At 35.5% G+C, this 25,953-nt stretch overlaps 4 protein-coding genes, 1 non-coding gene and 1 pseudogene across 7 annotated transcripts; all 6 read right to left on the bottom strand.

Moving 5' to 3' along the window:
- Positions 1 to 278: 278 nt before the first annotated feature.
- Positions 279 to 3,010, bottom strand: LOC103339598 (ubiquitin-NEDD8-like protein RUB2). The gene is made up of 3 exons (XM_008242923.3): positions 2,822 to 3,010; positions 1,604 to 1,863; positions 279 to 563 (listed from the first exon to the last, which is right to left on the bottom strand). The coding sequence occupies exons 1-3, from the start codon at positions 2,912 to 2,914 to the stop codon at positions 452 to 454; spliced, it is 465 nt and encodes a 154-aa protein (XP_008241145.1). The 5' UTR covers positions 2,915 to 3,010; the 3' UTR covers positions 279 to 451.
- A 1,714-nt stretch (positions 3,011 to 4,724) lies between these two features.
- Positions 4,725 to 8,710, bottom strand: LOC103339663 (calmodulin-binding family protein). 2 transcript variants are annotated; one of them, XM_089043118.1, is made up of 9 exons: positions 8,436 to 8,710; positions 7,429 to 7,963; positions 7,149 to 7,263; positions 6,999 to 7,064; positions 6,818 to 6,906; positions 6,620 to 6,707; positions 6,165 to 6,401; positions 5,938 to 6,039; positions 4,725 to 5,598 (listed from the first exon to the last, which is right to left on the bottom strand). In XM_089043118.1, exons 2-9 carry the CDS (start codon positions 7,863 to 7,865, stop codon positions 4,879 to 4,881), a joined length of 1,854 nt encoding a protein of 617 aa, XP_088899244.1. In that variant the 5' UTR covers positions 7,866 to 7,963; positions 8,436 to 8,710; the 3' UTR covers positions 4,725 to 4,878. The 2 variants fall into 2 exon arrangements, with proteins under 2 accessions (XP_088899244.1, XP_088899245.1); XM_089043119.1 differs by lacking the exon at positions 8,436 to 8,710 and adding an exon at positions 8,085 to 8,219.
- A 2,234-nt stretch (positions 8,711 to 10,944) lies between these two features.
- On the bottom strand, positions 10,945 to 15,713 carry LOC103339596 (homogentisate prenyltransferase). The gene is made up of 10 exons (XM_008242920.2): positions 15,442 to 15,713; positions 14,687 to 14,808; positions 14,437 to 14,583; positions 13,834 to 14,059; positions 13,050 to 13,123; positions 12,642 to 12,734; positions 12,126 to 12,243; positions 11,919 to 11,981; positions 11,396 to 11,428; positions 10,945 to 11,233 (listed from the first exon to the last, which is right to left on the bottom strand). The coding sequence occupies exons 1-10, from the start codon at positions 15,655 to 15,657 to the stop codon at positions 11,159 to 11,161; spliced, it is 1,167 nt and encodes a 388-aa protein (XP_008241142.2). The 5' UTR covers positions 15,658 to 15,713; the 3' UTR covers positions 10,945 to 11,158.
- Positions 15,714 to 15,828: 115 nt separating this feature from the next.
- TRNAA-UGC (transfer RNA alanine (anticodon UGC)) lies at positions 15,829 to 15,901 on the bottom strand. Its single transcript has one exon. It is a non-coding gene; the product is annotated as a tRNA-Ala (tRNA).
- A 595-nt stretch (positions 15,902 to 16,496) lies between these two features.
- Positions 16,497 to 19,031, bottom strand: LOC103339595 (small ribosomal subunit protein uS7-like; annotated as a pseudogene). The gene is made up of 5 exons (XR_016122575.1): positions 18,889 to 19,031; positions 18,247 to 18,376; positions 17,325 to 17,596; positions 16,919 to 17,123; positions 16,497 to 16,767 (listed from the first exon to the last, which is right to left on the bottom strand). The product of XR_016122575.1 is annotated as a small ribosomal subunit protein uS7-like (transcript).
- Positions 19,032 to 22,271: 3,240 nt separating this feature from the next.
- On the bottom strand, positions 22,272 to 24,565 carry LOC103339594 (small ribosomal subunit protein uS7-like). Its single transcript, XM_008242918.3, has 5 exons — positions 24,435 to 24,565; positions 24,163 to 24,271; positions 23,164 to 23,435; positions 22,729 to 22,932; positions 22,272 to 22,563 (listed from the first exon to the last, which is right to left on the bottom strand). Exons 2-5 carry the CDS (start codon positions 24,265 to 24,267, stop codon positions 22,509 to 22,511), a joined length of 636 nt encoding a protein of 211 aa, XP_008241140.2. The 5' UTR covers positions 24,268 to 24,271; positions 24,435 to 24,565; the 3' UTR covers positions 22,272 to 22,508.
- Positions 24,566 to 25,953: the final 1,388 nt, after the last annotated feature.

Genomic DNA, 25,953 nt, shown 5'->3' with positions numbered 1-25,953 from the left:
ATCCACCATTTCATTTCGCTTCCTAATATCAGAGAAGTATTTGACAAAAAAGTTGCCCATCAAACAGAAACAAAGAGCCCAATTCTTCAGGGGTGAAATTCTACAGAGTAGATTGCCCCCAGTTGTTTAGCCCTCATAAGCAAAGGTGGACTATTCAGATGGATATAGCCTCTCTTTTCCTGTGTCACACAGATTCATTTACTTTGGTTAATACATATCTCAAGGGAAAGCATCACAAATAAAACAGGGAGGGAGGGAGGAGGAGAGAGAGAGCGAGAGAGAGAGAATTATGTATGTAACACAGTAATAATTATGTCCACAATAACCAACTTAGAACAAGAAGCTTTTTGCCATGTATTCGAATTTATCAACAAAAGCAACCCAAACGCTTTCAAGTATCAAGACTCAATAAAAGCCCAAACAAAAGAGTTTGCCTACACCGAAATACGATTTAAAGACTGCCACCCCGTAGTGCAAGCACCAGATGAAGGACAGAGCCCCCCTCAATGTTGTAGTCTTTAGCTGTTTTGTCGTCTCCAAGCTGCTTCCCAGCGTAGATAAGCCTGCAAACAGTTGTAAAATAAATTAGATCTTTGAATCAAATATTACATTACAAATCGTTAAACAACAAAAACATCTCCTGACTTGTTTAGTTGGCCATTAAACATGTGGCCAAACGATACCTTAATAGGAGCTGTCAAGTATAAAATTAATAAAAATAACAATGTTGCAGATGCTGTGCCATTTCAAATAACATGAAATAAGAAGACAAACAATAAGAGCCATGTAAGATTCAATAATGAGAAGGCCGTGCCATTTCTAATAACATGAGCTATGAAGACAAACAATAAGAGCTATGTAAGATTCAAAACAAGAAGGCCGTGCCATTTCAAATCCCCAAGATTTTGAACCATCTCTCACAAAAAATTCAAAACACATGTTGAATCACACAAGAAGACAATATCCAATTCAAACTAGAAACAACTAAAATATCCCAAATAGGAGTACAAACAAAAGTTATATGTTGACAACCTATTATTTTGAACAATCTCACCCACTGGAAAAGAAATTCTCAGTGCCATGAGATAGAGAGCATAATTCATGAATCAAAGCCTTTTAGAAGTAAAGAAATAATGTGTCAGTAAAACATCCAACACTAAAAAGACAAAATGGGCCAATGGGTTCCCACCACAGTGGTGGTGGATTCCCCCTCCACCCATGGCACCCAGTATCAAACCCCAGTGGGGTTTTCTTTCCTCCAGTATAACCGGAAAAAAAGGGCACTAAGTTCATGCACACTCACCACCCAATTTTAATGCAAACACACATAGCTAGATCAAGGGAAAAGCAATAATCTCAGTACATCGATTTTTTAATTCATCAAATTTACTCTAGTCATAAGAAATTCCATTACCACATGCAGCAAAACCCAAATAATATTATATTTACATGAAAAATGGCATGAGATATAAATACACTGTGAAGTGAAATGATTAACATCTAATATATACTGATGAAAAGACGAAAAAAACTCAGAAATAACTTGAGTTCAAGCAACACATTATTTTAGTGAAATAAAATATAATAACAAAAGAAAATATACCTTTGTTGCACTGGAGGAATTCCCTCTTTCTCCTCAACCCTTTCCTTGATCCGGTCAATGGTATCATTTGGTTCAATATCAATCTCAATTTCTTTCCCAGTAAGAGTCTTCACCTTAATCATAGTTCCTCCCCTCAGCCTCAAAACCAGGTGAAGCGTTGACTCCTTCTGGATGTTATAATCTGCAAGAGTTCGGCCATCCTCCAATTGCTTACCAGCAAAAATCAATCTCTGCTGATCAGGAGGGATGCCTTCCTTATCCTGAAAACAAATATCTATGATTTACCATGCAATTCCGTGACAAAAAAGAATAATAAATCTCTTTGATGCATATAAATGTAAAGGGAAGGAAAGAAAAATTGCAAAAAGAAAAGTACATATCAAAGACCGAAACATCATATGATTTCTGGATTTTAAATCCAATTCACTTACAAATTTCTACTAAGCTGTCTGGGTGATTAAGGTATTTTTCCATGATGCCGTAAAAATACAGAATTGATTAGCTCTTCGTGATGAAAAGTTGTTCTTTAATAGATAAATCTACAGTACATTAGTATTAGTTCAAGACAGAGGACACTCTGAAACTGTTTGACATCGTGTTTATCAATCAGTTCCCCAGTTTGACATCGTGTTTATCAATCAGTTCCCCAGTTCTGTACACAAGTCTGCTTATGGATTTCTTGTACTGCAGAATAGTAATGATAGCAACAGAATTATGCAAAACCTTACAGAAACAATCTCATTTTACAAAACTAATGTCATAAAGGCTTAATCATACAATTAGGAATGAAAAGTTCTATGGGAAAGACGGAACACAAATAAACAAGAACTACTCAACCCACTGGATGACAGCAAAGGCCTAGTTTGCAAAATATTCAGTTGTATTTTTACTTTCCAAGAACAATAAAACTAAACAAACTCAGAAAATCAATAAATTTTGTACTCAATAAAATCCAGTGCACCAACAGCTCAAATTAGAAACCCTAACCCTCGCTATAGAATTGTTCCAACATATATATACACACACAGTCACAAACTCTGATACAAATATTAACCAAACCGAATAACAAAATCATAATACAACAACAACCAAATCTTAACTAGAAACCGAAACCCTAATTATATCGAGAAGAAACGCTTCCATAAAATAAAGTTGTTCCTTTAAATGAATCAGATAAATACATAAGACGAAAACTCAAATTAGAGAGAGATACAGTACCTGGATCTTGGCTTTGACATTGTCGATGGTGTCGCTGCTCTCGACCTCAAGAGTGATGGTCTTCCCAGTTAGGGTTTTCACGAAAATCTGCATGTTCTCTTTGGTTTTTGGTCTTACAGAGGAGGAGGGAGAGAGAGAGGTTTGATGATTTCCACTTGGAAATCAAAGGGAATAAGGGCTTTTCTTTTTCCAAGCAAAAAGTGGAATATATATGTAACAAAAAAAAAAGTCCTGAATTCGAGTGTGATTTGGAAAATGAGAAAGTGTGGACCCCACGTTTGAGATTCTCCACTTTGCATTGGTGTTGAATTGGGTGGTTCCTGCTTTTTCAGGCTGTATTCAATTGGATTTTCACAATTTTTTAAAATTTAAAAATTTAGAGATATTCAATCAAGATTTTAAAAAGTGTAATAAAATATTTGTTTTAAGCGAGTGATTTTTATAAAGTTGACAAATTCTTAAATATTTTTTTTGAGTTTATAAAAGTTACTAGTAAATTGACAAGGGATCTAGGTCATTTGCTTCTTTTTTATCTACCACGATTTGCTTGACTTTTCTTTTGAGTGCGTCACCTCATTAAAATTTAATTTAAAGGACTTTAAGTTGACACGTTATCTTTAAAATATAACCCAATTTTCTCAAAATTAAAAAAGGGAAGAAAAAATCCTAATTGAACTAACAAGAACTTAACACCATTAAACTGTTATGAGCAGGTAGATCGTTGGAAATCATATTTTTCCCAAATATATTACAGATGTGATGGTGGGTGTGGCCACGAAGACACTTTATCAGATGGTGGTGGTAGGGGTCCGTCTAGGCTCATGAGTTGTTTTAGGGTTTTGGTTATGTTGAGTTTATGAGTTTTGTTTGGACTTACGGTTAATTGTGGTGATCTGAGCTAGTAGTTTTAGTGCAACTTTTGTCCGCGTTAATTATGTTTTTAGCATATTAGTTTGTTGCCTTCTTAGGATTGGTATGTTATATGTCTTGTTGATGTCTTTAATTGTACCGTTAAAGTTTATCTAATGAAGTTTCTATTTGATAAAGGGATATGATTTCCCCACTTCTTTTTTCTCCACTTACACACCTTTTGCTTTTTAATACTTTTTAATCAATTTTATTTTTTCTCTTTTCTATTTTACCCTTACCCTATATTAGTTCTTTTTCTTTATAATTAATTTTCCAACTTGCATTCTATTTTTAATATTTTTTTTTCCTTTAATCGAGTAAGAAATTAAGTTTTTTTTTCCCCTATAATATTGAAAATGGAGTGTAAGTTGAAAAATTAAGTATAAAGAAAAAGAAATAATATAAAAGTGAAGTAAAAAGGAAATTAATGTAGGATAAGGATAGAATAGGAAAGAGAAAGAACAAATTCTGAATAAGATTGATCATGAATAGCACCTTTTTTTTCGGTCACTCTTATGACATAATTGATCATGGATGGATAAGATTGTACGAAAATGGAGGAGAGAGAAAGAGGAGGGTTCCAAGAAATATATCACATTTTAGAATACTTGTGCCTATACATACAACACATTCTGAATACCGAAGAAACAAAAGGCAAAAAAAGAGAATGCTGAATGCATGTATCAATTTTAAGAAGAAAGCTTCAGTTTAATTCTTTGCTTGGAGGGAAGCAAGATCCAGGAGGCTGATTTGCAGAAACAAGGATATGAGAAATACATAACTTGCTGTCCTCCAAAAACTATTTCTTGTTTTATTTGTAAGAAGCTAGTTAGTAAATAAAGAAGAAAAAACATGTAGGGTTCTGTAAGTCTGCATCTGCAAAGCCATGTTACCAAGCTTCTGCATATTCTTTGTCTGTGACATGACTACGTTTCTTTCGGTATGGAACCCGTGAATCTAAATCAATGGGTCAGGCCAGCGTAAGAAAAAGCACTTAAGCGCTGTAAAAGATCTCTTTCTGAAGAGCTGTTGAGTCCAAACTCTACAAAAAAAGTTCTAAAAGAATGCAAAAACAATTCCTATATCATCTTCTCTATCAAAACATGAAATAATTGCTACAGATGATCCTTTGATCTAATATGTAGCAGTCAGCCTATGGTGTTGTGTCTCTTGCTCTTCCGAGGTCCAAGGGGACTTTTCACTGCAGTTCTCTCTGTACTTAAAGGAGATGGAAGCAAGGGCCGGGGACTTCTTCCAGTTCTTCTTGGAGACAAGTTGGCTTGCTCTAAAACTCGGAACTGAAGCTCCGAAGGATAGTCCCTCATGCAACCAATCCGCGGTCCAGCTCCTGTTGTCCACCTACTGGTTAATTGCTGAGCCAACTGATATGACTTCATTCCTTTATGTGAATCAATCCTTTGCATGATTTTCTCTTTTGGCACTGGCTTTTCGTCTTCTTCAAATTCATCGTCTTCAAACAAGTTTAGTTTGGGGATCATGAAATCTTCCTCTGTTAAGAGCGATTCTTCAGCTGTCTCATAACCATCGTCGGAAGCAGAATCTGGAAAATATTCGCGACAAGTTATTGGTATTCCTTCCTTGAGAATGTCAAACGCATCATTTCTTTGTGGTATTTCAAGTTTGGCTATCTTTGAGCAGAATCTTTCAGGCAATCTTGACAGAATAGGATTAGCATTTTCTACAGAGTTAGAGTCCTCATTGCTTGGATCAGTGCTATCTTGCCCTGAGCCTTCAGCATTTGTTGTTCCAGTATCTTTAGATGGATTTGGTTTTTTGGGACTGTTTCGAATTCCAATGTTGCTGCTCTTTTTGCTGAGGCCTCCTTCTTCATCATCAGCTGCACTTCTCTGAAAATTGAAAGAAAGGTACATTATTACTAGGTCAATTGTACATTACTATTTCTTTAATGGAAACAGTATCTGCTATGAATCATGGGAACATTATGTTTCATATAGTATAGGGAAGAGTTTTTGCTAGCTACAAGGGTGCATTTGTGTCTGATTATCTCATCTCAGAGCATTAATTTATGGAAAAACCCCGATACGTGGGAAATATAGATTTCGATCAGCTCTGTCCAGTTAATAGTATCCTATCATGTCATATACTGCTACACAAAACATCATCTGCTGAGACAGTAGAAGATGGTAACTTCTTGAGTTAAAACAATCGAATTTTTCCCGATGTACCTTAACATTTGTGAGATCTACGTTGTGATCAATAAGGAACAACATGAATTCCTGAAAATTTTCCTCTGTTGGGAGATAATGGCCACTATGAGGCCAAACTGACTGTTAAAACCAAAAAAGAAAAAAAGTGTGTTAGTAACTATTATATTAAAGCCTAATCTCAAAGATAGATACAGGATTCAATCTACTAGGTAAACGAAAATCGTTGATAGATTACTCTTTCCTACCTTAAGAATTCCCTGTTCCACCACTAATCTTCCAGCAGAGAGTGTGGCTCCACCTGCCAAGAAGCTTGAATGTTGAAACGTACCTTTGCTCTTCTGTCCAATATACAAGGTCTTAGATGTGCTAAGGACAAATATCCACTTAGCATCTCTGACTTCTGTTGTATCAAGAAGATTTCCACTCTGCTTGTAAATGAACTTCCCATCTTGCATTACAACTTCATAAGCCTCTCTTTCTATCTGCAGAAATGAAGCAACAGTTATCGGTAGGTACACCGGTTTTGTTTGATCTAAAATGTCTTTGGAATTTGTTTCATTCTTATGGGTAGAAGATTGAAATACCATGGTGAATAGGTTTATGGGACATATTCAGATTGAAATACCATGGTGAGAAGATATTCAAACTCCTTCACGAAAACATAAAAAAAAGAGAAATCATAATGGAAGATGAGACTTACTGGGCCAAGATACTTGATGCATTGTGTTTGAAGCTTTGGCCGAGGACATACTTCATGGTTGACTTCTCTTCCATCTCCTATGTCAAGCCTGCATTTTTAAGAGGAAAAAAATGATTATTGAATAGGTGCTACAACATTCTTGGCTGTGATCAAGGAGCATTTCTAATTGCTTTGCATGATGTCCCAGATTAAACTTACCAATAGAAGAAGGGCTGTGTACTCTCACAATGGAGCCATTTCGCATAATAAAAGTGAAGATTATGGCCATAGCGATGTCGAGGATCAATCTGTTAATAGGAAGGAACAAGAGTAAGAAATCATAAAGAAAATTTTGTACATTGATTCTAAGGTATATTGCACTATAAGGTATAAAACTTACTGCCTCAAGCCAATGCTGCAAAGCAAGTTTACGGGCCTTTTTATCCTTAGACAAACCTTTTCCCACCTTCAAAAGAGATGATGCAGCAGCAGTTAGAGCCATAATATAGCAGTGTAGAAGTGCACATCACGTAGTGTAATACTAACTAACCTTGGCAGCTCTGGTTCTTGCCCTAGACCAGCGAGAAACAGCTGTCTCGGGTTTCTGAATGTCAAAAAATGATATTGAGCTCCGTTTGAGCTCAGCAAAATCTAGTGCCTTCCACCTACAAAATGAGTTCACCAAAACATAAATCTAACTTCAGAAGGATACAAATAGGGGATATGTGGACAGGACTAGTAGGCATAAAACTTTTCCATTTCCTTTTCATGTTTGACACCAAAAATTCATGTCATAGCTCTTCAAATTGAAAGAAGACATGAAAGCATACCATCTTTGCTCAACAAGAATTGCACAATCTGCTAGCTGTCTTCTCGTGCGGAAACTTTTATACACTTTCTGCAACTTCAATGCAGCCTGGTATCTGTGTTTTCCTGGCTCCTGGGACTGGTTTTCAGATGTCTGCAACGGGTCTCCAGCATCGCTTTCTGCTCTGGTAGACGCATTGTTTTCCATATCTGCCGAACATGTCTTTGTTAAGGGATTGGTGTTTAACGCCTTCCCTTCAAAGCTAAATGATCCTTCAATATTCATCTTTCCTGAACCATTTGTGGTGGTTGGTTCTGAATCAGGGCTATTGGAGCTTAATGACCGCAAGGGCTTCCTCTCTTCTTCTTTCCTAAGACTAACTGGACTTACAAGAACAGCTCCACAATGACTATCCAAATCATCAAAATCAGAAAGTGGGCAGGACACTGGAAACCCCATTGGCCAACAAGGGATATCAGCAAGATTATACTACAAATAACCAAGATCTGAATCGACGAGATGATCGAGATCTATCGGGTCTCTTTACCTGTAAAAAACTGAACATAATGTACAGAATTAAACAAAAAAAAGTTCACCAAACTTGATATCCATGAAAGGCAATATAATCAAACTTGGTACCAACAAACATTGTTTCAACATTCATGAATGGAGGTCTACCATTGAATATATAGGCACACATCCATTTCCTCCTCTTTCCTGCCTTTCTACTAGAATCTAAAGCATGGTTCCTCAAAAGCCATTTTACAATCCCATGCAAATTGCAGAGGAGGGTTTATATCCAACGCTCTAAATTGGGTGATACAAAATTTTGCAACATTTAAATTGGAAAATATTAAAAGTCTCAAATGCATTAAATGCAAATACTAACACACACACACATCACCAATCATTTCCCAGTGGGACCATTATGCCACTCCCATTGCAACATTCAACCAACAAATTAAGTGAATGACTCACAAGAAAGCCTTTTGATACATTTATGAATGAAGGGTGCACAATAAGTCTTACCTTAATCAGAGACAGAACGGAAGCAGAGATGGAGACTGGTTTAAGACAAGGCTGAGGAAAGAGAGAACCAAAGAAGGGTAGAGAGAGAAAGATGGAGAGGAAGTAAAGAAATGGACGAATGATGGGAGAGAGAGCGGAGAATGTGGGAAGTTGAAGGGGTTTTATTTTGTAGAGGTTTCAAAGGTTACAGAGTGGCTTTCATGGGCTTGCTTCTCTCCTTCCACAGACAGCTTTACTTTTTTTTCTCTGTCTCTGGCTTACACAGCACCTACGTTGGCTACATGCTATTCTTGCAACATTTATATATAGAAGTTAGAGAGAGAATTTCTATATAGAGAGAAGAGGGGGGAAGAAAAAGAGTAACAGTTGGATCATAGTCTCCCCACATGTTATTGACCACAAGAGAAAGTTCACCAACTTATAATATATATATTTTTTTTGTTTCTTCATCTAACTAATTCATGTTAGTTTATCCCCTTTTTAAGTTTTAACTTGACATTAGCCATCCAAACCTTTTTCCAATTTTTTCTTTTCTTTTCTTTTCTTTTTTTTTTTTTTTTTGGGGTCAAGGAATCTTTTCTTTTTCTATTCTCACAAAATTTGGGTGGGAATGGGATGGTTTCTAATAACCCTATTTAGTATTGTATGGCCACAGATGCATGGAAACTTCTTTGGTTAGAAAAAATTACATTTCTCCTACCCAATATTCTCTTAAATGAGTGTTATTTGCATCATGCGAAAAAACTTATGAAAAGTATACGGTTTCCCCTTTTTTATGAAAAAATATTCTGTTATCAAATAGTCGAAAATGTCATATATATATAAAAAAAGACCACACATTCATACATGATTTTAATTACATTAACTAATTACGCTGATTAAATTAGCAAATGACAAAAAGATTTTTTTTTTTACAAGAGCGGTAGTTTAAATTATTCTAATGTATGTAAATGAGAGTTTGAACTCAGATGTAACGGTGAGTACACTACCTTAACCAACTAATCTAACTCACATTTGAAAAAAAAGAAAAATCCACATTCACCCGTGTAAGATGCAGCTTAATATAGACGATTATTTGATTCGACATTTGGTTGTGGTTGAGGTTGATCCAACATGTTAAATTTGTTACATTCCTCACACTGCCTGCCGGGCCCTGTGGAAGACGTACGAGACTGATGCAGAGCACTTTCAAGTGTAAAGGAATTAACTTTCCACCCAAAATTTAAGTTTCAAGAAATTAATATTACCCTTTTGCCCACCACCTTCTTAAATGCAAGTGGGTCACCGCCACGGCATAATTGTAAGTGCCGTCCTTAAACTATTATTATTTTCCCTTCTCTTTTGCCGTACCACTTTTTTGTCTTTTTCTTCTTCTTCTTCTTCTTCTCAAATTAGGTTTATTGCAGCTACGTGCTCAAATGTCATGTTCATATTATGCAAAAGAATTTTAACACTTACATTCGATCATTAATTTATATATGAGCATGTTGTATTACCTATGAGCAAATTAAATAAATAATTTCTTATGTTTGAATATGCAAATTCAAAAGATGAATTTATTTGCATAAATGATTTTTTTAAATAACATTTCATAACCATAGCATGTTAAATATGTTCCGCGAATGAACATTGTCCTCTCATTGAACGAAAAAAAACATGTCATTATCGTATTAATACTTGTGAACTCAACACAATAAAATTCGGACGAGAATTACATCGTATATGATTTTATCAGGTCTAATAATTTTTGAGTGATGTAATATTTGGACGAACCAGTTCTGACAAGAAGTAGACTTCATTGTGATTCAAGAACGAGTACAGCTCATGTACTGTCACAGTACGGCCTGTTAGAGTAGGATTTGTATGGATTAGATTCTATGAGCAGCTGGAGAACATGTAGCTTTCCGCAAAAGTGCTTTTAATTCTGACTCATTCTAATTACAGAGCCCGACATGTATTTTTTTGGTCCAAGTCCAACGCGTTTGTTTTGTTTTGTAAAGCACCGACACACTCACAACTAAACAGTCAATTCACTCGCTCCTATTTTATTTATTGTAGTTGATGACCAGATGAAGAGAAGAAGAAAAAGGACTTTTGGAAAGTTTCAAGGCATGGATTAGATTTTGGACTTCGGAGATTACTGGTTTAGGTAAATTAGGTGTTTGGCGTGTGAGAAAATTGAAAGAGAAAACTTGTACATTGGTCAACCAGTCAGCATCTGAGTGTATGATACATAAATGAGGCTATGATAAAATCTCACATGACTTTTCAAAATTATAATGATCGTTTTGTTACATTGACTAACAATTTGTGTACAATGTCATGTTAAAATGGAGGCTTTCTAAAGTAGAGATGTCCTTATTCTCCTTGAAAGATGACCTAAATATAGACGATTTCGATCGTTGAAATATATTATAGGCAACCGTAGAAATGATGTGTGCACTTTTCTTATAAGGACTTGACATAGAAAAACTTCATGTGTCCAACTATATATATATCAAGGTCAGGCTTTAAAAGAATCGGCCAGGTATCATTCTACATATCTACCACGTTCCTTACATAGGATAAGAATTTGATGCAAGAAAAACTTGTTACATATGGATTCATAAAACATATGCTAGTTACTTGTGCCAATATTTACAAGCTGACAAGATACTAACTCTCTCTCTCTCTCTCTCTCTCTCTCTCTCTCATCCAAGATTCAGCAAATGCTGAGGGAGTCGCTAGATGAAAGGAAAAATGATATACTCAGCATAGAAGAGATTCCAAATAAATCTGTAGTACGCGGCAATTGCTTCCTGCAGAACACATTCAAACTTATGATCAGATGATGAATCAAATACTCTGTCATTTTCTTGGAATCTGAATAGATCATTCGAAATAGTTGTGCCAAATTATCCTATTCCAAACTGTACTGCTTGACCAGTAAAATGCTATTTACAAAAAATGGAATTTTATACCTTGGTGTAATTTGCTTGCTCGAGCACCCAAGTCTGAAAGTACATGAGAACAAAATTTACATAAAGAGTTTAACAATAAAACACAATTTTTCATTAAGTGTTGTTTGTTTGTGTGTGCGAAAGAGCTCTAACATAAACCATTCACATCCAATTAAATGCGGATTAGAAAGCTCGAAGCAGCACAAGTTGCCATTGTCAGTTTATTCTCCCAAGTCCTCACCACACGCACACACACAAAATATACCAGAAGTCCTAATATTGAAAAGAATCAGTATCATAAATGCCTAACTGAAAAAATCATTCAGTGAGAAGAAACTACAGAGAGGTGGGATGCCATTTTCAACAGTAAATTTGTCTGATATCATAAGCATAAATGAAATGATGCTAGGGTCCTCTTGGAGCATTGAGAGAAAGCGAGGGGGGATGTAACACATTCATAAAAACAAGGAACAAACAAAAAAAGAAAAAGAAGCTGTTTAGAATGGATATAGTGGTGAAGAGTTCAGAACAGCAAGATACAAACCTGGAAAATTAAAATCAGTGCCAAAATTGTATGGGTCGGTATCATTAAGCTACGCCTGAATGCCTGTACACAAGCAACATAAGGGCTTTAATTTTTTGAGTCAAAGGAAAACACGAAGAATTTCACACCCATTAGCTTTTGTCTAAATGCATGAACCATGCAAGCATCTAGAGATACACTTCAAAGTTCAAAGGAATACATGCCCACCTGAGGCATGAAACTAGCTGCGAATATAGAACCAACATAGTTTAGCAGCAAAAGCCCAGAACCCAGGAACGCAATCTTTCTAACTCCAAGTTTTGTTGCAAATGTTGATATCTGAAACCTGTAAGCATATATTTGAAATAAATATTGGTGGGCAACTGGAATATTAAGCTTTAAACAAAAACAATGCTGCATTCTGATTTGAAAATGTAGAGAAAAGAGTACCAATATTGGTTAAGCATAATATAAGACATTAACAATTACAGTGAGTGACATCAAATATGCTAATTACATGGCAAAATGATACCCACTCTTTCTATGCAAGTATGGGGTAGAGGGTGCGGAAATTTAATGTACACTGATTCATATGTAAATTAACCAAAACAAAAAGGAAAAAGGGTGACATTAAAATTAATAACCAAACTTTGGGATTGTTTTTAACGACTCAGAAAGTATTATATGGGGTAAGAATCAAATGAGAAATCAGCTGCCAGAAAGTAACTAGGCCCTGCAACTTACTTGCGGTCTCCCTCTACATCAGGAAGATCTTTTGTTATGGCAATAACCAAAGCAAATAATGTTACAAAGGTAGTGATAAAAGCCACGGGCGAGCTGCAGGTAAAATTTGAATTTCAGCATCAGTCTCTTTAAAAATTTAAATTATGAACATTACACAGCTAAAATATCAGAAGGATAGAGTGACATTCACAAGAGAAAGTTGGACAATTAGATCAATCAATACACATTTGTTTGCATAATAAAATTGAAAATTAGTAATGCTCATGTGTTGGATTTAGAAAAGGTCCCTTTTTGTTAACTTTCAAAATCCATATTGGTGTGTAAACTACAGCAGTTCCTTATCAATCCTGTATTAGTCCATCCAATTGTATAGTCATACCAGTTAAAATACGACAAATGGTAACACACCTCCACTCAAATTGAAGCCCAAGGGCAGCTCTAGTGGCATAATATACACCAAAATTAAGAAGGAAACCCCGTACCTGCAGTAGTTATTTTGTTAATCTCTTGTGACATAACTACCATTGGAGAAAAATAAGGCAAAATAATTTTCAAAATATATTTGTGAATCAACATAATAGTCATTGAACAGATCCAATCCTCTTAATAATATATTTACTTTCCAGGCTCCTTGCTCAAAAGTTGTTTGAATTCATGCACAGAAATATTTAGACAACTATATTAGATTAGTAGAACTATACTATTGCAGCAATTCAACTATAAAGAGTGTTATGCTACAATAGCATTTGGTATTTCAGCCATAATAATGTCTAACTGCTGTTTTGAGGGTAATATTCATATTTGGAATTTTTTGGTTTTTGTTTCACATTGCTTCAAAAATAAACTACTCACTTTCCTGTGACTCACAGGTCTGCTTCCGCCAACACTTTTCTACTCTCCTTTTTTCATGGGTATAATTTGTGAATGTTTAACTTTATTTCTCTATGACTTTCAGGCTTTTTTTACCAGAACTTGCTTAGATTGTGATGATTATAAATGTATTAACTATTATCTACTTTACTTTTTATTTGGACATTTTAAGGTGGGTGCATGAATTTCAAATCCCATGAATAAAAAATATCAAGCAATTTGAGTAGTTACTAACTTTATAATGGAGAAAAAAAAATATATTACAAAAAATGAGCACATACTTCTATTGTGAGAATTAGATAACAGGAGAAAAAAGTGATACCGTAGCAATTATAAGAAATGCTGCAACAGGAAATCTCTTCATTCTAAACGGAGGAACAGAATATATGGTACCAAGGAAAAGACCAAGACTGTATAGAGAAGTAATGAATGGCCCAAAGTTCATTCCGACAATCAACAGACCAGTCACTACAAAAAATACCACCAGAAGCCATGCTGATTTAACTGAAAGGTCCCCTGCAGCAATAGGTAAATAAGGTTTGTTTACCCTGCAAACACAACAGAGAGATACAGAATAAGTTCAAAGAAACTAATATGCAATAATGTCCATGGACAGTCTGTCACACAACAGAAACAAAGAAAAAACAGAAAAGATGATTTACCAAAGGTCAAGATCGTCTGGTTCTATATTTTTCCTTTTACCAATGACTAAGGAACAGGTGATTGATATTCATCAACTATGTTAAGGCATCAATTACATTCTGACAAGGGCCAACTTGTGATGGATCTTAAACAACAAAAAATGTTTACAAACCCTATTGTGGTTGTTGGAAACCAATATTTTGAGTTTAAGACTGTTGCGCAAATCCTTGTCTAATAGCATGCTTAAGAAATAGAAATAAGTAAAAATATACGCCCATATTACTTGTCAATTTTGATATCGTAAATCTGGTTGATGCCAACTATGTAACCATTCCCACATAGTAGAGCAAAAAGACCAGAGAATGCCTTAAACAGCAGAGACCACTTTATCAAATTGGAGTTCTCAATCAACGCTCTAGTCACCAAAGCACTGTGGACAAAACAACAAAGAAATTTGGTCAACTACACCTGGCCTGTTGGAAATGAAACCAGTTTACTAGTACAAATTAGTGTTCTGTGTGGTAATTACTTACGTAGAACCCAGAACTGTTCCACGTATGGTATGGGGCCTCAGGAATCTCCAACAAGCATCTTTAAAATCTGAAATTCTGGTCAATACTGGATCAGATCCAGCAGCTTCAACTTGACTGCAGGCCTGGCAGCATTCACTTTCACTTTAATACCATAAAAAGAAAGGGCTTGAGTCTCATAGACTACAGTCTCCAAAATCTATATGCAACCATGTATATGGAACCGAATCAAGTACTAACACATGTAAAATCAAAATAAAAATCAGCAACAAGGGACAGGGAGTATAATCTATAAACAGACACCAAATTGCCTTCTTCTTCTTCTTCTTCTTCTTTCTATTTGTATGTTCCACAGTAAAGCAAATAGGTACAACTATATCAAGCTTCTAACTAGTTTTTTGCTGCTTTGACATGTTCATAAGTAGGATTGCCAACTATCAACCGCTTACCCTATATTAGTCCTTCAAACCTTGACATAATGTCATAATTGCAGTATCACTTCAGAATAATAATCAAGTAGAAACTTCCAGTTCCACAAGCTAACAATAACAGCTAAAGGAAAAAATTACACGGACCAAAATTCACTAATTGGAGCAAAATCAAACATACCGAACTGGAAAAGAGAAAAAAAAAAAAAACAATCTTCTAACCAAAGTTTCATAGTGGCATTTCCTAATGACAGTGCTTAGAGCAGAACCCAATTGGACCAACTAAAAGTTGAATGTAATTTATATCATTGAGGAAGAAATGCAGCATACCCAGATGGAATTTCTCCTCTTCTGACAGTTGGGTAAGGCCTTTGAGCTTCTGTAGAGCCCAATTGAGTACAAGTTTTGTGTGCATTTTGAGAGAGAAGCAAAGGGGGGTTTGGAAGTTGGCTTAACGAAAGTTGAAGGAAAAGAAGAGGAGGTCTTGCAATGAGGGGTTAGAGCTGGAAAGCGTGGAGAAGATGAGGGAGCAAATGAGAGCTCCATGCTAAACACAGACAGAGAGCGAGAGACAAGAGTCTGCCTCCGAGAAAGTAGAGAGGATAGCACTTCGAAACACAGACACACGAAAAGACGGAGGTAAAACGACATGTCGTAGATACTCCAAAAAGAAAAAGGAAAGTACGGACCCAAAAAAAAGGAAGTTAAAGGAAAAAATGGAGATGCGGGGTATCGAACCCCGTACCTCTCGCATGCAAAGCGAGCGCTCTACCATGTGAGCTACATCCCCAAGTTGCTGATAAGTTTCATACTATTTAATTTATACAATGTTTAAAGGAACTACAACTGTGCCAAATTGCTCACATTTTTTTTAATCTAATAAATGGCAGATTTGAAATTGTAAACTTTTTCCAACATTAGAACATAAGTATCGCTACACTACAAACTAGTTTTTTTTATTTTTTATTTTTTTTATAGAGCAACATTGGTAAATTGTAGGTCACTCAAGGAAATGATAGAGAGTTTTGATGTCTTCTATATTGCAAAGACAGTTCACACCCCAACCATTTTGCTCAATAGTTCAAAATTGAAGCAGCATCCCTCTCATTTTGTAGTACCTTTTTAACAAGAGAGGAAATAGGAAAACCACACCCTCCTCCCTCCGTTCGACACCCTTCACATTACGACGACCCTCCGAAAGATGGTGTGGTGGTAAGACAATTGTGCCATGGTAGCTTCCATAAGATAAGAGGCAACAGCACTATTAACATGGTAGGAATTCCAAAAGAAAAAGGGTCACTGCTTAGGATCCATTTTATTATTTGCGGACAACTAAGGAAATCTTCAGGGTCACCTTAGAGGAAACCATAAAGGTAAAATAACTCTAAAAAGCAAACGCATGAATGTCAAAGTAACATTAATCTAAATAAAATTCGAGTGAACCACAACATCCAACCACATAAAACTAGAGGATCATCAACATAAAAGGGCAGAGACAACTCTCATATTCAAAGGGTAAATCCGACAATCACTAAATAATGAGTAAACAAACAAACGCAGACAAAATTCTCCTTGTTGCCAACATAGTTTTCTGCATCCCCTTAACGATTGGCCTTGGCAACTCTTTCAATCTCATCCTTCTTCTTGATCGCATAACTGCACACAAAAGAAACAAAGAATCAAGGGAAGGAAATTAAATCCGACTACATAACAAAAACGGAAATAAACTAGGGGATAAAAGAGCTTTGGCCGAGAATAATAAGTAATAAGAAAATAAGCGCTTAGAAAGCAAGCCATCAATCAGTACCTGTTTGAGGAACCTTTGGCAGCATTAATAAGTTCATCAGGCCAAACATTCTGCAATAGTTTTGATGTTTCTAAAAGCAGACTCACGAGCACCAGTTGTGAGGAGATAGATAGCTTGATTCACACGTCTCAAAGGTGAGATATCCACAGCCTGACGCCTAACAACTCCAGCAGATCCAATACGAGTTGCATCTTCACGTGGACCACTGATCAGCACAAAGCAGACATACAAAAGACAAGAAAAAATGTTTGATCAATTTAAGGAGATATAAAAAATCAACATATAATCGGGAGAAATTATATTAAAGGCCACTTGAGCTTCCCCTCAAATATTAAAAAAAGGACTAACCACAAGGCAAGTATGCAATTACTATGATAAACATAATAACAAATCTGCATCCACTTACCTATTAACAACAGCATCAACAATAACTTGAATGGGGTTCTGATCAGTCAGCAAATGGATAATTTCCATAGCATGCCTAATAATCCTGACAGCCATGAGTTTCTTTCCATTGTTTCTGCCGTGCATCATGAGTGAGTTAGTAAGCCTCTCCACAATAGGGCACTGAGCCTTCCTGAATCGTTTGACTGAGTATCTCCCAGCAGTGTGAGGTACATAGGTTGCATGCTTGGCAGGTACCACTCCAACGTAGTCTGCCAATGAAATGTCACTGACCTATACATTGCAAATTACATATTACCATTAGTAGATATGATGAACAAATTAATACAACAAACTAATCTATATGATTGAAAATGTGAAACGATAATATTACCAAATAATTGATAATAAAAGATTTAGTCAGCATCTAAAAAAACTAAAAACAATTTGACACATAAATACCAATTAATCAATATACTTAATAGACAGGAAACGATTTGACCCACATATGAATTTAACTGAAGCAGACATAAACTTTCATTTTATTGATATAAATTATAAATAAGGCGTTAATAAAATCAGCATATTCAGGAAGGGCACCAAATACATGTGACCAAAACAAGTGCAATAAACAATAATAATAACAATAAACTTTAGCCTACTAAGTTACACCTACAGTGAATCTAAGAAACACAAGATGTCCTCACAAAGAGGCCACAGAGATGTATAAATTACAAAAGCAAGTCCCAATTACACAACTTGAGGTTGAGCAACATATACATTATGATACCTACAACCCAACAAGGAAATGCAAGGACGCCTATCCTTAGGTGCTAACCAACCAGCTAAACGTATGTTTACCAAACTCAACCTTAGTTCGTCTAATTCATAACAGATATCAAAAGTAGAATTAAATCAAGTAAAGCAAAACAAAATCCAGATACCTGAACATCATCAAAGCTCCAGCGGTTGAACAGCTTCACGTCAAAGTGAGGCTCTGTTGGTTCCACAACAGAAGCAGCTACGACAGGAGCAGCTGGGATAGGAGCATCTACGGCAGGAGCAGCCATGGTTCTGTATAAACACAATTAAAGCAACAAAACCTGTTAACATTTGTTAACAACAGCGGGGAATAGAATCAATGCTGCAAATTAATTTTTCAATCACGAGAATTCCATATCAAAGTGAATAGAGTAAATGTATAATTAAAAAATGCGATTAGGGTAAAACATCGAATCAAGCTTTTTATATATATATATATATATATATATATATATATAATAAAATAAAAAGGAAGAAGCAAAAGGGAAACCTCAAAATTTTGTGATTCTTAGTTTCATAGCAATTCACAAACCCAACAAAAAATTTCAAGCCGAATTCTTGTTTCTTTTAATACTTTTAGCTTTATCTAGGTGCAGCAAAATCAGTATGTATGAAGCATAAAAAATAAAAAAGCCATCAATAACAAAATGCAAAGAACTGTATCGCTCTCTTCCATTCAAAACAATAAACCCACCCCAAAACCCTAGCACAATCTTATCTACCCGAGGAAGTAGCAGAGAAGGATGAGAGAGGTAACCACTGACCTAGAGGTTGGAGTTTCAGAAGCTTGGAGATGACAGAGCAAATGGCGCCTGGAGTGGGTTCCGAAACGCTCAAGACAAGAGAACGGCGCAGGGCAGAGGTTGAAAAAGTCTTTAATCAGCTAGGGTTTGGGTTTTAGGTTACGTTTACTATTTTACCCTTCCTCATTTTGTTTTTATTTTTGTTTTGTTAAAAAATCATATCCTCTGTTTTTCACTTTTATTTCATTTTTTTCAAATATGATCATAGAAGCTGCGCGGCTATACGTTTTTTGACACGTGAGTCCCTTTTTTTGTACTAAATAGTGTAGCCATGCGGCTATGCTGTCGGGTATTTTCAAATCGTACCGCCGTGCGGCTATACTCGGGTTTTTTTGTTTTAAAAAATAGGACAGCTGTCCGGCTTTACTACGGCAACTTTTTTTAAAACAATCGTATAGCCGAGCGGCTATATTGGTGTTGACACGTGGACGCCTACCTATAGGCGGGTTCGTCTTTTGGAGTTCAAAATGACACACAGATTGTTGAATTTTTTATTTATATTTTCGTTATTTTATTTGTAAACCGAACTTATTAATTATTTTAACGGTAGTTTGACAGAGTAGTAACATTTCGTATAGCCGCAACTTTTTGGGTGTGTTTATAAATGGGTTTTGAGTGTGTGTAATGATGGGTTTTAGGTGTGTTTATATGTTTAAATAATGCGGGTTTTTTTATAATTTCTATAATATTTAACCCCTTTTTTTTAAATCACATACCCGTTTTTATTTATAAGAAAAATAGTATAGCTGAGAGGCTATACGTGTTTTCATGTGGGTCCTTGTTTTACAACTAGTCTAGCCGAGCGGCTATACGTTTTTGACACGTGTGCCCCTTTTTTATAAATAGTCTAGCCATGCGGTCTTACTACGGTAATTTTTATAAAAAAATCGTATAGCCGCAGGATGTACACTCACTCGGCGGGTCTTTTTTCCTATAAATCATATAGCCGTGCGGCTATACAGGTTTTTTTAAAGAAAAAAGTATAGCCGATCGGCTTTATTCGGCTCTTTTATATATATTTTTTTAAAAACGGTACTAGCCGCTCAGGCTCTGGTTTTTTCATTAGTGACAGTTTTTTATTAAGAAAGTTAGTATAGCCGCGCGGCTGTAATACAGTTTTTTTAAAATAAAAAATTGTATAGCCTTCGGCTATACTTGTTTTCTAGTGGGGTCCTTTTTTTTAATAAATAGTATTTTTCTGAATATTTTATTCATTTTCTCAATCCGTATTTTACTAACTATGAAAGAATGTGAGTGGCAAAGATTAGTTTTTACTTGTTGTAACAAAAATGCAAGATGGTAATTTTGCAATCTGTATGCCAAGCAGAACAACAATTTCAAAGAAATATTTATGGGTATAGTAGTAAGAGATGGTTGTAGTATTCTTCATGTAAAGTGTTGTTTGAAAAGTGATGTAATTACCAAGAACACTCCTACTAAGCATGCAATTCCTTATGACAAATAATGTGTGCAGTAACATAATTAATTTTTGTTGGTTTTGCAAAGCATTGCAAATATGTTTGAGTTCCCACATTGGAACATTAGAGTTCTTTGTAGGTCTTTATAAGACTTACAAATGGCCCAATTGAGTAACTTGTGGGTATGGCATGTGGTTAAATGCCTAACTAGTTAGGTCAATGGTTAATTAATTAATTCTATATTTAAATTTTAGGTAATTAACAAATTATTTTTTTGAATTATGTTTAAAATTCAAATATCATATAATGCTTTTTGTTTGATTGAGTTTGTCCTTATCCATACCTATTGGAATAGGTATCAACCACTCTATTTAAACACAAGCCTTGCATCTGTACAATTACATCAAATTCTTAGAGAACATTCATATCATAATTCTTGTATAGCCTCATAGATAAACACAATTTTGCCATAAATCAAAGCCCTAGTGCTAGGATTTTGATTTAGATAGTTGTATCCTGCTGGAGCAAACGCAGAACTACAAGCACTAAGTATGGGTGAAATTATGTTTCAAGGACATTGTAATTATGCAAGCCTCTTTATCTGCAAGAACAGTTAGATTTTTAATCTACTGCCATATTTAATTTCATAATTCTATTTGTTGTTTAATTAAATTATTATAATAACATTGATTGTTGTTCCTCCTACAAGTTTCACTCGAGAGAACGAGTTAGATCAAAGGCAAACATTCCTACACAAAAATAAGCAGAAAAAATTGAAATATCAGATTGATTTATTGTGAAATTTATCCCTCTTCAATATCTGCTTTGGAAAAACTAATTAATATCAATAAAGTATAAACTAATGCATCTAGGTTTAGATCGGTCAAGTTGGTTTTATCAATTCGATTTAGATCAAAATCAAACCGTTTGACTTTTTCTTAATATTAATATCACTTGACTTTTTTAAACTATTTGACTTTTTCTTAATCAAAATCAAACCAAATCGATAATTACGGTTTAAATCGGTCAGTTTCATCAATTCGGCCGATTGATGCCCACCCCTTTGAACCCCTTTGAAGGCCATGGCAAGGAGTTCAATTTACCTATTTCCATTTCTCCTGTTCCCACCTATTTCCTTCTTACTTTGTTGACATATGTCCTCAAACTTAACAGAAGGTTAACTCTGTTAACTGGCATTTTTATTAACAAAATATTAAATGTTAAAATAAATTTATTCATTCAAGTTATTCCACATCTATGCCTTCATTCATCGATTTCAACAAACATAATTGGCATGTCCCACAAATATTCTTCATGGCCTGGCTATTCCCAAATCAATGCAATCCAAAAACAACAACGCCTCCATGATTGCATCTATAAGAATAAAAAGGGATTGTCGACACTGGGGTGAGGTGGTTGTGGTGAGGTCCGGTGGGTGGCTTTTACTTCAATTTTTTTCTGATTCAAAGTTAACAGTGTTTTGTGGCATGTTAAGTGAGGACACATGTCAATAAAATAAAAAGGAAACAGGTGGGAACAGGAGAAATGGAAACAAGAAAATTGCACTCCATGGCAAGTGTCACATTGACAGAAGTTTTTTCTTTCTCGAATATTCCTAGATGGATTTGGTCAATAGGTTGCTCAATTCTCTTTTCTTTTCTTTTTTATGTTGCAAAAGTTAGGAAGGGGGAGTGGGAAAAACTCACACACATAGGGGTTTAAATGCAAAACACTTAAGAGCACACCAAAGACATTAGTTAATCAATCCAACACACACCCCATTAGTGAGTTCACTTGAGATGATATGGGTTTCCTAAAATGTGAATATGATCGTGATACTTGAGAGTTTCACATTGTGCAAGGAAAATTTTGTGCACTTTCAGAAGGTCAAATGTCAATTAGAGGAGAGCAAAAGGAACAACAAAATTTTAGAAATATTTGTAGCTCCTGTTCTTCCGTTCATATTTGTTCTAAATCTCGATATTGTCTTGGTCACATCCTAGAAATTAAACAAAAAATATGAGAAAAACAAGCATCGGCCATTTTTCATGAAACAAAACAGAACTAGCTAAAAATATTGAAAAATAGGAACTCGCACAGTAGATCATTTGGAGCTTCCTTTGAACAGCAAATGACAAGATACTCGTAGGTTTCGGCAGCCCCTCAACGGTTGGCCTTGGCAACTCTTTCAATCTCATCCTTCTTCTTTATAGCGTAACTGAGCACAAACAGACCAACCAATTGTCAGAAAAGTATCAAGTTGAGTAAAATGAAATCAGACTAAACTAAACATAACAAAACAAAATAAACAATGAGATAGATGAGATTTTGGAGAAAATCACAATTATACAAAATAAACATAAAGAAAGCAATGTATCAGTACCTGTTAGATGAACCTTTTGCAGCATTAATCAGTTCGTCGGCCAAACATTCTGCAATAGTTTTGATGTTTCTAAAAGCAGATTCACGAGCACCAGTTGTAAGGAGATAGATAGCCTGATTCACGCGTCTCAAAGGTGAAATATCCACAGCCTGACGCCTAACAACTCCAGCAGATCCAATACGAGTTGCATCTTCTCGTGGACCACTGATGGTCACAAAGAAGACATACAATTAGAATCAGTATTTCCATAAGGGTCACCATCCATTGTGGTTATGGTACCCAGAAGACTTCCAAAATCAGAAAGTAATCAGGATCAATTTTATTAGAAGACCACTTGAGGTTCACCTCCAACATCAATACCTTCTACAGACCCTAAGCACAAGGCAAGTATGCAATTACTATGAGGAATATAATAACAAATTTGCATCCACTTACCTATTAACAACAGCGTCAACAATAATTTGAATAGGATTCTGATCAGTCAGCAAATGGATAATTTCCATTGCATGCCTAATGATCCTTACAGCCATAAGTTTCTTCCCATTGTTCCTGCCGTGCATCATGAGTGAGTTTGTAAGCCTCTCCACTATAGGGCACTGGGCTTTCCTGAATCGTTTGACTGAGTACCTCCCGGCAGTGTGAGGTACATAAGTTGCATGCTTGGCTGGGACAACTCCAACGTAGTCCGCCAGTGAAATGTCACTGACCTATATGTTACAAATAACATGATTATCATTTTAAATATATAAGGGAAATAGATTTGAGTATTTGTATAACACATATGAAAATTATCTAAACGTCCATAAAACTTTACCAAAATAAATTATTTTAAAAAAACACGGAAAAACTTAAAATCAGTGTAGAGATGAAGCCAAGGGCACCAGACAATAAGAAAATCAACTGTTAGCATTAGCCTACTAAGTTACACCTACTGTGAATCAAATCAACACAAGGACACACAGGATGCACTTATTACAAATCTAAAACCTAACAAAAGCCAGTCCAAATTACCAACATTTAGTAACATATACGCTATGTTTTCTTCCGACTACCCAACGAGGGAAACATGCATCTAGACACAGTATTAAGAGCTCAAAGTACAGCTACATTAAAACAAATGAATCACTAAAACATACAGCGAAGAATTAGATTCGAGATAAATTAATTTTATCAAACTCAACCCCAGCTCATCTGATTCATTACATCTTATGAGAAAAAACTAAAACTAAATCAATTAAAGAATAAAACCCATAAATTAAAGCACTGGGAAAGAAATTTATGGGATCTTTTTTAAAAATAAATTTTATCTACTTCCAGCTAACTTAATCGATATTGAACAAATAGCAAATCTATAATCAATATATACATTTAAAACCCCATAAAATTCCATTGATGATATTGAAATGCACAAAATTGTAAGTAATGGTTACAAACCTGAACATCGTCGAAGCTCCAGCGGTTGAACAGCTTCACGTCAAGGTGAGGCTCAATTGGTACCGTTGGTGCCGTTGGTGCCGTTGGTTCCACTGCAACAGACATGGCTCTGCATAACGCAATCGAAGATCTAAGATTAGAGTGTTCAATTGAAAAAAAGGTTGGTTGTGATTTTTAATTTCTTGGTTCAATTAATATACCCGCTGAAAATTCAAGTATAAAATGTAAAAGGAATTTCATTGTAAGTAACAACGACGGATGATAAAGCTTACCTCTTTGTCGGAGGCTGGACCTTCAGACGAGAATGCGAGAGAGCTTGTACAGAGTGGTGCTGAACACAGGAAAACCCTAGTTCATGTTTATAAGTATGACTGACCTTGAAATTACCTTAAGGTCCTTTAAGGGTAGTAGGGTCTTTTCGTTTTTTTTTATTTTAATAGATTACAATGTTTGAGATTCATCAAACTTCAAATTAATCTCTCTCTCTCTCTGGTTTTTATTGCTAGATTAAGCATTGCCGTCTCTTCAATCTCTCACCCATAATAGAAAACACGATCATCCCTTCATTTTCTTACTAACGGAAGTCTCATAACTATTCTTAGTATTGATGAAGGTGGAATAAGAGGGATTATCGCATGAGTTATACTTTAAGTTCCTAAAGTCTGAGTTTCATGTAAAAAGATCAAAATCAAAGCTTTATAATTTATATATGTTTAGCGGGATTATTAATTGTGAGCAATATATAGTATCAAACTTTGTTCACCAAACAATGTTTCATTCATTAAAATATATGAGTCTAATATGCAATTTTGTTAGTTAATAGCATGTTATAGGAACTTATATGATATAATATAGTGACATGTGTAACACTAAGTTCATATGTTATGGAGAGTATAACATAGATAAATAAATATGTGCATTACAATATGAGTGGATTAGTCAAGCCATCACGTGGTGTTACGACTTATTTTTGCTTTACTTGTTGACTATATGCACAAGTTGGATGGTAAGCATGTAAGGCTCCCAGATTATTTTCATGTGGAGGGACGAGCACATGTGGCTTTTCGGCGGCCATACTTACTACACCAGAGGACAATAATCATCGCTTGTATGATATCTTTATATCTCGAACATTGCCCTAAAATTAATTGTACAACAACGTGGTTTATCTCTCAACAATTAAGTTTAAGAACGTTTATGTTTGTAGTGATCGCATAAATCTTCTTAGGCCCAGTTTGGGATTGCTGTCACTTTTAAAAAAAAGTTGTTTCTGCTGTGTTTTGAAAATAATTAGCTATCAAGTAAAGCAGTTCCATGTTTGATAAACAATTTTTTTAAAGTGCTATTTGTACAAAAAACAGTGTCAAAACCGTTTGGTAAATTTTAATATAAAATTATTGTAACTGTGAATAATGATTAAAATAGACATGATGTTAAAAGTGTTATGTACTAATTATGTGGTAGTAGTGTTGTGATGGAGTGAAGGTGGTGGTGGTGATGAAGGTGGAGTTGGTGGTTGTGGTAGTGGTGGTGGTAGGGATGGCACTTGTGCAGGTGGTGGTGGTGGTGGTAGTGGCACCATGGTGGTGGTGGTGTTGGTGGTGGTGGTGGATGTGGAGGTGGAGGAGGTGGAGTGGAGGTGGCGATGGTGGTGATGGTGTTGGTTGTGGAGGTGGTGGTGGATGTGGAGGTTTTGGAGGAGGTGGTGGTGGCGGTGGTTGAGGTAGTGAATGTGGTGCTGCAAGTGATGGAGTTGGATGTGAAAATGGAGGTAGTGTCATTTTTTAAAAT

The sequence above is a fragment of the Prunus mume genome, linkage group LG8, assembly GCF_029339155.1.
Source record: "Prunus mume cultivar Tortuosa linkage group LG8, ASM2933915v1, whole genome shotgun sequence".
NCBI classification, from domain to species: domain Eukaryota; kingdom Viridiplantae; phylum Streptophyta; class Magnoliopsida; order Rosales; family Rosaceae; genus Prunus; species Prunus mume.
This window is presented reverse-complemented; position numbering and strand designations above follow the sequence as displayed.